The sequence below is a fragment of the Panicum virgatum genome, chromosome 2K (genome assembly GCF_016808335.1).
Source record: "Panicum virgatum strain AP13 chromosome 2K, P.virgatum_v5, whole genome shotgun sequence".
NCBI lineage: Eukaryota > Viridiplantae > Streptophyta > Magnoliopsida > Poales > Poaceae > Panicum > Panicum virgatum.
Window position 1 is genome coordinate 61127545 of NC_053137.1, and position 12442 is coordinate 61139986.

The 12442-nt window shown below is 53.5% G+C and overlaps 1 protein-coding gene across 1 annotated transcript; it reads right to left on the reverse strand.

Moving 5' to 3' along the window:
• Nucleotides 1-377: 377 nt before the first annotated feature.
• Nucleotides 378-4018, reverse strand: LOC120692117 (calcium-dependent protein kinase 20-like). Its single transcript, XM_039975351.1, has 8 exons — nucleotides 3145-4018; nucleotides 2726-2849; nucleotides 2414-2557; nucleotides 2011-2163; nucleotides 1735-1850; nucleotides 1484-1651; nucleotides 936-1166; nucleotides 378-824 (listed from the first exon to the last, which is right to left on the reverse strand). Exons 1-8 carry the CDS (start codon nucleotides 3679-3681, stop codon nucleotides 672-674), a joined length of 1626 nt encoding a protein of 541 aa, XP_039831285.1. The 5' UTR covers nucleotides 3682-4018; the 3' UTR covers nucleotides 378-671.
• Between the last annotated feature and the right edge of the window lie 8424 nt (nucleotides 4019-12442).

The following is a 12442-nucleotide window of genomic DNA, read 5'->3' on the forward strand; positions in this document are numbered from 1 at the left end:
ACGTCTAAGTCTAACCGATCCACCTGTTCCGTCGTTGGATGCCGAATTGCCAATGGCGTCTTTCTTTTTTTTAGGCGGGGACAGGTAAACATCACGACACCGCTTTGGAACTATGCTCGCTCACAATGACCATACAGGTCCCAAATGAATCTCTGGCCAGATCCTCCATGTGGCATGGAAGTCATCTACATCAAAGCAAATTGGCATGGAAGGCGCGATGAACCAAAAGACTCTGGAGTGAAACACCCTGCGCCTTCATCAGTTCAACTGACCCGTAATTGAATTCCTGTTTCCAGGTTCAAACAGGTGCTATCGAGCACCATACTAATGCATGAAAGGTTATCAGGAAGTTGGCACCAAGATGAAATGACAGGAGATGGATCCACAGAGGTGATCAAATGCGTACAACCTCCTAATATTTTTTTTTCCCTCTTTCTCTTGTACAGTACACTTTGCCTAAGGCGTGGAAATCCGTGGGGCGTGGATCATCCGGTCTAAATACAATCAAAGCGTCAACAATCCCCTACCACTTCAAGCAGCCAACGAGCGAAGAATAGAGAGCAATAGAACATCGGGGCAAACAGAAGAAAAAATAGTTGTCAACGAACAACCTGAAGAATCTACACAGGGTTTTCATCTGGAATTCACAACTTGCCTATTGATGTTATCGGCTACCGGGTGCTTGTCATCTGCAATGATCCGTCCTTTTGCAGTTTTAAGCTCAGGCTGGTGAACCGCTCTCTAGAGTACTGTCTCGAGGCTTTCCTCCAGTCCGTTCCAGCCTTCATCATAGCCGCAAACTCATCGTAGCTGATCTTGCCATCCTGAAGAACAAGTTAACCGTTGAGATATTCAGTATCATAACATCAAATGATTTAAACTAGAAGAAAGAAACTAGCATCCGTTTACTGCTAATTGATCAAACAAGTACAAACCTTATCAGTGTCTACATCACGGATAATGGCATTGATAACTTCCTCATGATTTTGTCCCAGGTCATCAGCTAATGACTCACGGAGTTCATCGATTTCAATATACCCACTCTGGTTCCGGTCAAAGTATGCAAATGCCTTATGCAGATGCTCATCATTGCCAATCTTTCTTAGGTGGACAGATAATGTAACAAATTCTCCATAATCCAAGGATCCATTTCCATCAGCATCCGCCTGGCATAATATGAACAAACAGTAAATACAAGGCCCAACACATAAAACAAAAAAAATCAAGCAACAATATTGAACGCATTGGATCAATTATGGACTGATCAGTAATTTGTACACATTCAATAGTAAGGATCTTTTATAGATATGTTTTCAAACTTTCAGGGCTCTTCTAAAGGGTGAGTGGTATGACCTTTGAATTTTGACATAAGACATAATAATTATGAAACAAGGTTGGTAAAATACTATTCAAAGACTCCAGTCCAATACATTAAAAAGGTGCAAATTAAGTTTCAGCGGTGAAAAAAAGAATGTATACTTACAGCTTCCATTAGTATTTGGACGTCAGCATCAGGCATTTGGTGACCAAACTTATGCAGACCAAGCTTCAGTTCATCAAAATTAAGCATTTGATCCTTGTTTAGATCCATCTTCTCAAACATGTCCTTTATGTCAGCAGCCTCTTCTACTGAAAGATGTTCAGCTATGACCTGTATCAAAACATGTGATGAAGTTCAGAGCAAGTTCAAGAATGAAAGGTTATTATTTGATGTCAAGTCAGACAGAAATATACCCTAAGTGCATGCTTCTTGAACTTGTTCATCACAGAGAACTGTTGAAGTCTGGCCTTAACAGTTTCACCCAAATTGACATTTGGAGCCTTCTTAATGTTCTGTAACCATGGGTGATCTGGAGAAAAATACAAGGTTATCAGACAAATGTAAAGGGGAGAACACTAATGAAATCATAGAGCAACAATTTAAGAATGAAACATTTTCTAGTTGCTTTAATAATGAAAAAAAAGGGAACAAAACACAATATAGTCATCTAGTGCGAGAATAATTATTACCAAGCACTTGCTGAGCTGTTAATCGTTGTTTTGGATCTGGATTGAGCATTCCCCTGACAAGATCTTTTGCGTTATCTGAGACCCTTGGCCATGGGTCTCTTTTAAAATCAATGACAGAACGGATAATTGCTTGAGCAACACCCTGTTCGGTTTCTGCATTACAACATAAAACGCAAAATGTTAAGTGAACGTTTAAAAGCACATGATTAAGATGTAGGTTTTATCTATTACAGCACCATCCGCCTATCAACCCATACCCAAAGTAAAAATAAAGAGTGTCAGTTTACAATATGCCACATTGAGCATTTTAACTTATTAGATAATAGAATGTACTACAATTTAAACTTTCAACGTATATAGACATGACACCGTCACCATCCCTCATTTAAGGTACAAAACAAACCTGCCCAGAATGGAGGGACGCCGCAAAGAAGAATGTAAAGAATCACTCCTGCACTCCAAACATCAACTTCTGGGCCGTAGTTTCTCTTTAGCACCTCTGGAGCCATGTAATAAGGACTTCCGACAATCTCAGTGAATCGTTCGCCTGTACAAATTCAAAATCAGCACATCAAAATATGAACATGAAATGTAAAGGTACCAAAAGTGGTAAGATAGACCACCACACTCCAGTGATCATATTGTCAACAAGATGACATCATCAATAATGACTGATGAAGCACAATGACAGACAGAAGACGGAAGTAAACTGTACCTGGAGTGAAAAATACAGACAGGCCAAAATCAATCGCTTTTAGGGCCGCTGTTTCTTTCTTGTTTGCAAACAAGAAATTCTCTGGTTTGAGATCCCTGTGCATCACTCCATGCTTATGGCACATCTGACATTGTACAGGACATAATAGATGCACAAGTTAGTTCATCATGCATGCGGTAAAACGGATTGAATACAGAAGAAGTGAAATTGCAAACAGTGTAATCACAAGCAAGAGTCAACAAAATTAAACATTTGCTACAAGACCTACTGAATCAAACTAGTGAGGAAGTAATCATGAGTGCTAGCAAACTGACCCCACCCAACATAATGAGAGTAACGGAGGCACATAACGACATCCGTTTGTAATTGCTGTCCAACAGTAATGATTCATTCTACTATAGATTGAACCAAAATCTCACCTGCACGACCTCGACGATGGTGCGCGTGACCAAGGCGGCGGCGCGCTCGGTGTAGTGCCCCCGCGCCACGATCCGGTCGAAGAGCTCCCCGCCCTCGCAGAGCTCCATGACGAGGTGCACGGCATTGTCGTCCTCGTAGGTGTCCCTGAGCGTGACGATGTTGGGGTGCTTGGGGAGGTGGCGCATGATCTCCACCTCCCGGCGCACGTCCTCGACGTCGACGGGGGTGCGGAGCTTCTTCTTGGAGATGGACTTGCAGGCCAGCGCCTCCCCGGAGTCGCGGTCCGTGCAGAGGTAGGTGACCCCGAACTCGCCGCGCCCGAGCTCCCCGCCCAGCTCGTACCGCGCCGCGATGTCCCGCCCCGTGGGCTCCCGCAGCACCACCAGCCGCGGCGCGGCGCCCGGCGGCGCGGAGCGGTTGTACTCGATCGAGAAGGGGTTCGGCTTCTTGCCCTTCTGCTTCGGCTCCTTGGGCTTCTTGTTCTTGCCGCCGCCCTCGCCGGCGGCTCCCCCCGCCGTCACGCAGCAGTTGCCCATCCCCCGCCGCCGCGGAGATCGGACAGCCCGGGGAAGGCCGAATCAAGAAACCGCACGGCCCGCGGAGATCTGCGAGGTAGAAGGGGGGGGGGGGACAGAGAAAGCGGCCGAGAAACGAGCAGCGCGTGCGCGTTTGGTGTGGCGGTTGCAGAGAGCGAAGGCGGCGAGCGAGGCGAGGGGTTAAATCGCGGGGAGGGATTCGGTGTAGACGGGGTCAGCGGTGGCGGCGTCTGGCCCCAGGTGGGAACCCACCAGTGGTAAAGCCTAAAGCCAAGCCCAGCGACGCGGCCGCGGGGGAGGAGAAAGAGAAGAGGGAGGCGGAAGGGAGACGAGACGAGGGGGCTGGTCAAACACGACCTCGCGCACGCCTTTTCTTTCCCACTCCTCTCGATTTCCCTTCCCTCCCATCATATTCTTTTCTCCTCTCGCTTTCATCTTATCTCGTTCGTAATTTTTCTATCTAAATTTAAATTTCGAAATCTCTTAAATCTTCTCTCTCTCTTTTTGCCGTTTGCTCTTATTTATGGGGAGGGAGACTTTGGGAGAAAGTTTTCGACTGGAGTGAAGAGGACTGAACGAAAAGCGGGTTAGTAGGGGGATTTAAAATGACATTACGCAGGATTCGTGCAATCTTGGCCGCCTAATCGTAGCGGACAGGTCGACGTTTTTTTTTGTTTTTTAATGGAGACAGGTCGACGTTTTGATGGGTGCTAAAAGCGTAGCGCTACAGTGTTTAAGCGGCGGGCGGTTTCCCTGGTTCAAGTGGGGAGCGTTTGTGTTCAAACATGTGGAGTAATCGCAAAACCTGGTCTTCCTTTTTAAATGCAAATGCATCCATGCATGGATGGAAAGCTTCTTCACTGGGTTCCAGACTTCCAGTCGTCCAAAGCAAAAGGGTGGAGACCAGCTACTTTGATCGTGTAACAAGAAATTCTCGGTGAGGACTTGCTTTGAACGCAAGAGGCCTAATATTTCTTGGAAACTTCTATGTAGGTAGAACTAGGGCCTCGGAATGGAGATGTTTGATACGAGTAAAACCCTAAAAAGATACTTACCAGTGAAAAGGCTGAGCTGACACAACGTGCCTTTTTAAGGGCAGAAAACCCAATATGTTTGCAGGAAAACAATTGCGTCTGGCACCCCTTATCTTCCAAGTTTTTTTCATGAACTTATTTTTCAAGTTGGCTTAAATTGCAAAAAAAAAAAGTCCTTTCCATCCATTAATCGCAACTTGCTACTAGTAAATTCGCAACTTAATCGCACAGTACCCTTGTCGATTGGGCACCCGTTCACGCGGCCTTAACACAGCCTGACTCCTGCTCCAGTGATTAGGCCCGACCTGCCCCACTTTCTCTCCTGGCTCCTGCTCATCAGCCTCAGCCACAGACTGCATTTTCCCCATCTCCATGCCCGTGCCAGCAGCAGACTAGCGGTGCTGTTCCCCTCCTCCGTTTTCCTGCGATGTGAATCCGTTGTGAATTGTGACCCCTCTGTCACCCCCGCCTGACGACGACGCGCGCACGAGCAGGAGCAGCCGAGCTCTAGTGGGTCGCCGATCACGGGTCCGCGTCGCCGGGAACCGGGCATTGATGTCCCCGCGTCGCGTCGCGTCGCGTCGCGGACCGGCCCGGACCGTGCGAGCGGCACTCCTGCTGCTGCTGGCTGCAGCAAAAACCAGGGAAAGGGACGCGACCGGCCCGGCCGTTCACACCTCGCCGTCCCGCGACGCCCGTGAGCCGACGCGTCGTGTGACCAGGGTTCACGTATCCGACCGGTGACCGGTAACCGCCGGCCTCCGGTTCCGGTATACCGGTCCGGTTTGGCCGGTTACCGGTCGGAACCGGTGGAATTCAAATTTGAATTCAAACTTCCCCGTTCAACCGGTTCCGATCGGTATGCCGGTCGGTTAGACCGGTATACCGGCCGGTTTGGCCGGTATACCGGCCGGTTTGGATGGTAACCGGCCGGTTTGACTGGTACAGGTCAAATTCAAATTTTTTTCTTTTTTTTTTAAATTCAAATGCCCACAAAGTATACTAAATAAATGTTTGTACAACATATTTTAGTCTAAATGAACCCTCCAACTCTTTTTTATACTACTTTTACATTGTATTTGTATATTTTCGTATGCACGTTTTTTTTATTTAACTTATAAATTCCGCAAACCATACTAAATGAACGAATTTTTGAGAAAATTTGACACCATTAGATTCATCACACCTTGAAATATTTTTAGGAATTTTTTGAGAATTTTTCATTTTTTTGAATTCAAATTCAAAATTTGAATTTGGACCGGTTGGGAACCGGTCGGAACCGGAACCGGTCCGGACCGGTTTGACCGGTTACCGGTCAAACCGGACCGGTTCCCACCGGTAAGGTTAACCATGCGTGTGACACGCACGCCGGCCGGTGCCGTGACGTCGCAGCACGCGTCTGCGTCGTCGCTCACCTGTTTTCGCTGCCCCGCTACCATGCCACGGCGACGGGCAGCGGGCAACGGGCAAAAACGTGCGCGCGCTCTGGCGCCCTGCCTACCCGTGTCATTGCCGCCCGTGCGTGCAGCTCAACGACGACAGAGCAGACGTCAGTGGCAGTGGCTGTTCACGTCGTGGACTCCCGAACCATTAGGAAACCGGTTTGTCCAGCGAATCGTGCATCAGGTTGCTGTTGCTGCAGCCGTGCAGGTGCGCGCCCACCGCCTGCCGGAAACGAGTCCACGCCTCGGCACGCCCGGAGACTCGAGGAAGCGGATGGGAGGGCTGGCGGCGGCGGCGGCGGTCAGCGTCTGTGGTCAGCCAGAGGGAGGGTGGGGGTGGTGGTGATTTGGACGGCCAGCGAGAAAATGATTGGCAACGGGCGCAGTGCCTGCCCTAATCAGAAGGCGCCGATGGTAGCAGTCCATGTGCGGGGGCGAGCGCGTGGTTAAAAATGGGAAAAAACAAAGTTCAGCACATCAGAAGGAGGAGAAGAGTCGCGGTCTTGGCATGGCATCCAAGGTCCGTCAAAACCACGGTGTTCATCGGAGATTAATTCGGTGGCGCACGGGAGAGAATAGTACTCTAGTATTGTTTGGCAGAGTAGTCGCCGGCGCTTACCGAGTCGCGGGTCAAAAGGCTCGCCGCGGAAGGGAGCAGGGGAGCACCAGACGCGCTAGCAGCCGGAGCAAGATGAAATGAGCACGTTGGGAAATTCGCGGGTTGCTGTCTTGCTGAAGGCTGCCGCGGTGGCTGCGGCATCTTCTTTTTTTAAGGGGCCGCGGCTTCTTTGAAACAGCAGGGACGCAGAAGGTAGAGGGAGACGCGAAGTCGCTGCAAAGAATAAAGATGAATGGGCCGAAGAGGCGGCTCAATCTGCAAAGGCCATTTGGGGCCTCTTTTGAACTAACGAGGGCCACTAGACACCGGAAACGGGCACGGGCCATAGCCCATAATATAACCTGCTCCAACAACAAGGCCGCCGATCCATGCAAGGCCTTTTCAACATAATTAACTTAGAGGCCCCAGTCAGGTTTTTGGAAGGCCCGTTACATATCAGAGAGACAATCATCAACTAGGGACTAGCAGGGAGAGAGAAGAAGGCAGCCGTTTACAGGCCCAAAGAGAGCACGAGAAAGATCTGTGTAGCATACTAGCCCAAAGAAAGCACGAGAAAGATCTGCGTAGCACAGTAGCACTGTACCGTTCGTGCATCGGTACATCTGCATTCACTCAACTGGCTCATTGCGCAGCTACCAGCAGCTATGCTTGTGATGTGCTGCCGTCTCCGGACGTTCTCCAGATCGCGGATAGGCTCCCTCCGGCCCTCCAATGCCGCCCCCTGCCCTCCTGAGCACGACACTGCTTGCGCTCTGGACGCCATTCATGCTCAATTCAATTCGTCCCCTCCCGACCTTCCCTGTCTGCAGTCTTGTTTTTACTCCGGTGCTGCCCCTGGGGCGTGGACCACTTCTCCACCGAAGAAGTGAAGATCCCTGCAGCGTCATTTTCCCTCGTGTAGTAAATTCAGCAACAGATGGCCACGGGTGAGAAGGTAGAATTGGTAAAAGGCCAAAGGTTAAAAAAAAGGGGACAGGATTTGAATTGAGTTGCCCGTTGTCGCCGGCTTGCTTCTGGCCTGGCTTGCCTTGCTGGGGCCGCGCAAGCGCAACGGCCTGCCTGCGATGAAGTGAAACACGCTCCTCTCGCATTTCAAATCGCGACCTACGGCCATACATGACGGCTAGCGTTTTTTTACCGTTGGAAACACAGAAAGACATGCCCCCGATGGCATCGGGTACGTCTTGGCAACGCCAATGGCAGCTTCACACGCAGTCTCCTGTACACTGTACTACCAAGCACCATGCGCCAAGGCATGCGTAATATACACTACTCGATGTACATTGTACAAGCTGGACGGAGGACACCGTGCACAAGGCATAGGATGTCCTCGTGTGAACTCTCTACTTCTGAAGCCCGAGCTACTCTGTCCTCGGTGTCTGTCCTTGCTCCCACGCCCCCAACACAGCTTTGGTAGAATGATAGAGTAGAACTGCTGTTGCACACAACGCTGGTTCTCGAGCAAAGTTTATTTTCTTTTTTTTTTAAAGAAGCCAAACACGCATAATTACCATTTAGTAACATTGTCGGGTACCACGATTAGTGACACCCTAATTGTGATACTAAAATCACTCTGAAAAACACAAACACGTGTTAAGACAACTGGACCCACGAAAGCCCACGGCCTCCTTCCAATCTGGAAGAAAGTAAAGGACTCAAAGAAGCCCAGCATGCGGCCCATTCGCACCCCTCTCGGGCCCGCGGGACAATCTCCGCGTCACTCGAGGGCTCCCATCGGGACCCTCGACTGCGCCCCGCATCTCCGCCTCGCTCGAGGGTAGCGAATCTACCCTCGAGCGGACAAATCATCTCCGCCTCGCTCGAGGGCAGCGAACCCCCTCGAGCAGGTAGCTCAACTCCGCCTCGCTCGAGGCCACCCCTCGGCGCAAGGGACAAACAGCCCTGCCGCTCAACCGCCCGTCGTACGGAGGCATTGAATGTCAATCACTCCTCCACAGTGCTCAGGACAGACGGCGTCAGGTCGCCATTCCCCATAGTGGCAGTGACCGGAGTCCCATCCGCCAACTCCGGTCACTGCTCCGCCATCCCGGACGCTGTGGCAGCACTGTGAGAACTGCGACGTAGGACGAGACGCGCTCGGCACTATTCTCGTACTATTCCGCCAACTCCGGCCAACCGGACTCCACCTCATCACACGTATGGCCCCGGACCACCCTCCTGCTTGGGAAGGGGTCCGGCGACGCCACGTGCCCCTCCGAGAGGGACGCACAGCACACGTAGCCGGAGTCCCGGACCTCCCCCCTCGAGGGGTCCGGGACCTCCACGCAACCTTCGGACCTCCTTGGTGCGCGCACCAGCACTTTATCCAGGGGGTCCGGGACCGCCGCGTGCCCCGCCACCGCTGGAGCACGCAGGGCCCTGACCTGCAAGGCCCCACGGAACGCCACATCTGAAGAACTGAACATCCTACAGTGAACCACGCCGCCTGCTTGAGTTGGCAGGACGCCGGCGCAATCTCCGCAAGACCACGGACGACTGCCAAGCCCGACGCCATGCCCCACAGTGTACTTTCTACAGTGTTCGACCACTGCACCCCCGCGATTCGGGGGAAGACGACGACTTTCACGTTCCCCTACTCATGTACTTCGCCCCTCCTTATAACTATAAAAGGAGGAGGTGGGCTTCCTTTAGGGGGGACGTTCTGGACATCAGCAACCACGGTCACCTACACTCGCGATCATCGTTACATTCTCAGCACCACTGAGCACTCACCACAACCGACTCCTCTTCTAGCAGAGACTTGGGAGCCTCCCTCCCTCTCTCGCCTCGCTTGTACCCCCTACTACAAGCACTCCGGGTGTAAGATAATACAGTGCCCTCGCACACCCTCTTGCTGGACGTACGGCCCCGTGGCCGGAACCAGGATAAACCCGTACGTTATTGTGTTGCCTCTTGCAACAACATCTGGGACGAGGAAACACGTAGCGTTTACTAGTTGGGATCCGGACCCCCCGAGCCGGGACGCCGACAGTTGGCACGCCAGGTAGGGGCACACTGCGTGATATTTTCTCTTTTGTTCCCATTTGATCTCCAGGGATGGCGGGCAGATCCAACCCATACCCCATGGGCATCTCGGATCCGCTCCCAGCAGGATTCGTGATCTGGTTCGGGAGTCTCGAGTTCAAAGCAACCGGCAACGGTAACCTCATGCAGCTCCTCTCGCCCAGACGCGACCCCGTCACTCCGACTTCACCAGCCCAGCGCAACAGGCGCTCGGGCCACCGTTCGTGACAAGCACGCGCGGAGCGGCGCCGCGCGGCACGCCACAGCTCACCCACGTGGGTTGAGGCTGGCATGTCGCAAATCAGCATCGCGGCCAACGGGGCCACCGCTTCGTCATCACGTGCCTCGGCGTCATCTGCGCCGGCACCATCAGCTGCTGCAGCACCAGTGCCTCCCAAGGGGGGCTCGACCTCGCTGTCGCCTTTCCCCTTCGGGATGCATAACACTGCCACCTACGCCTCTTCAATCAACACTAACTTCACCGAGTATGAGGATCTGCCGGGTCATCATCTTCTGTCCATCCGCAACCTCATCACATCGTCTCCCGACGAATCCTACCCCGAGACGGCGAGCTCAATCGCCGACGACGTCAACTTCTTCATAAACAACTTCACGGCCGAGGAGGCCGAGGACTACTTCGGGGTCCGCGACCCCGACGCATTCCGCTCGTTCCAGTTCGCGACGGCCTATTGCCTCATCTGCTTTGAGGACTCCAGCGAGGGGGATTATGATCCCGCCCGGGAGTGTTTCATGGCCGACCTTGCGGACGAGCAAAACGATAACGCCCCGGGCGACGACGGAGACGGCGGGGCGGACGCACAGGCGAACCAACCGATGGTGTCGCCTGCGGCCCCTTCTTCTTCGTCAAGCTCGGCGGCGCGGCAAGCCCAGCTGGCACAGCTCAAAGAGCTTCAAGCTAAGCTCGACGAGCAGCGCCGGCAGACACAGGAGCTGCACACCGCGCATGGTGCACATGCCCAGGCGGCGGCGCGCGTTGCCCGGGAGCGCATTCTGGCCGACGACAACATCGACAAACCTCCAGAACTGGAAACGGACGGCGAAAAACTCGTCGCTGCGGCATACCTACTCCAAGCCATGCCCGAGCCATCAACACCTTCGGGCCGCAACCTGCGCCGCGAGGCACAGGCGCTCATCGAGCAAGCTGCCGTGCAACAAGCCGAGAGCTCTGCGTCTCGTATGCGCTCGAAAACCCCGGAGCAGCCCGGTGGGACTGCGCACCAGGACCACGAGGCTTCGGTGCACACTCCACCAGCAGCGAAGGGCAAGGCAGCCGTGATGCCCGGTGCGAAGGCACCCTCGGTGCTCGACCGCATCGGAAGGCCTCCCGCGAGGGAGCGGCTCCACGACACATGCGGGCACGCCGAAGACGGCGACGCCTGCTACATTGTCGGTGGCAGGAAGTACACCCCTCGACGGGGTGGACGTTTCGATCCCGAGCACGACAGGGGTGAGTCACCGGAGCCTCCGGGCACCCGGGTGTTCAGCCGGGAGATTCGAACTGCTTCTTTTCCCCGCGCTTTCGACAACCCACCACCCTCGTCGAGTACTCGGGCGAGACCGATCTTGCGGTCTGGCTCAACGATTACCGCCGAGCGTGCCAACTAGGTAGTGCGACGGAAGACGCGGCCATCATCCGTAACCTCCCTCTTCACCTCGCTGATGCCACACGAATGTGGCTCGAGCACTTGCCCGCGGACCAGATCCACAACTGGGCCGACTTAGTCAAGATCTTCGTGGGCAACTTCCAGGGCACATACGTGCGCCCTGGGAACTCTTGGGACCTCAAAGGGTGTCGCTAGAAGCCCAACGAGTCCCTGCGCATCTACGTGCGGCGCTTCTCCAAGCAATGCACCGAGCTCCCCAGCGTCACCCACGTCGAGGTCATCAACGCCTTCCTCGAGGGTACGACGTGCAGGAACCTGGTGCACGAGCTTGCGAGAAGCTAACCCGCCAACACGAATGAGTTGTTCGATGCTGCCACCAACTACGCCGCCGGCGAGGAGGCTGTTGGTGTCATCTTCGACGATAAGCCGAGCAAACGCAAGGACGATGCGCCCGCGGAGGGCAGCAACGTCAAGCCCAACACCCCCGCCAAGAAACAGAAGCGGGGGAGGAAGGGAAAGAGGCCTGTCCCACCGAACCAGCGCGGATCGGGGCAGGCAGAGGACTCCGAAGAGGCCTTCGCTGCCGCCCCGGACCGCAAAGGACCTCGAGGCCCCCCTCGAGGCGGTGGCGGCTTGTTCGATGACATGCTTAAGAAGCCGTGTCCTTACCACAAGGGCTCGGTCAATCACACCCTCGAGCAGTGTGAGATGCTCGAGAAGTACTACAACCGCGTCGCGCACCGCGACGAAGATAAAAAGAAGGATGCTGGTGACAAAGGTGGAGATGACGAGTTCCCCCCAGTGGAGAATGCCTTCTTCATCTTTAGAGGACCAACGACGAACATGACCTCTCGGCAGCGCAAGCGTGAGCGCTGGGAAGTCTTCTCCATCACCAAGGCCACGCCATCCTACCTCGACTGGTCGAAGGACACCATTTCCTTTGGCCGCGAGGATCACCCCGATTACGTCCCGCATTCGGGACGATATCCACTCGTTGTCGACCCTATCATCGGCAAC

Coding starts and splice junctions, on each gene's coding strand:
- LOC120692117 (XM_039975351.1), bottom strand. CDS start 3,681: ATGGGCAACTGCTGCGTGACGGCGGGGGGAGCCGCCGGCGAGGGCGGC. Junction 1,652..1,734: donor TCAAGAAGCATGCACTTAGG/GTATATTTCTGT, acceptor GTTTTGATACAG/GTCATAGCTGAACATCTTTC. Junction 825..935: donor GTGATGTAGACACTGATAAG/GTTTGTACTTGT, acceptor CTTGTTCTTCAG/GATGGCAAGATCAGCTACGA.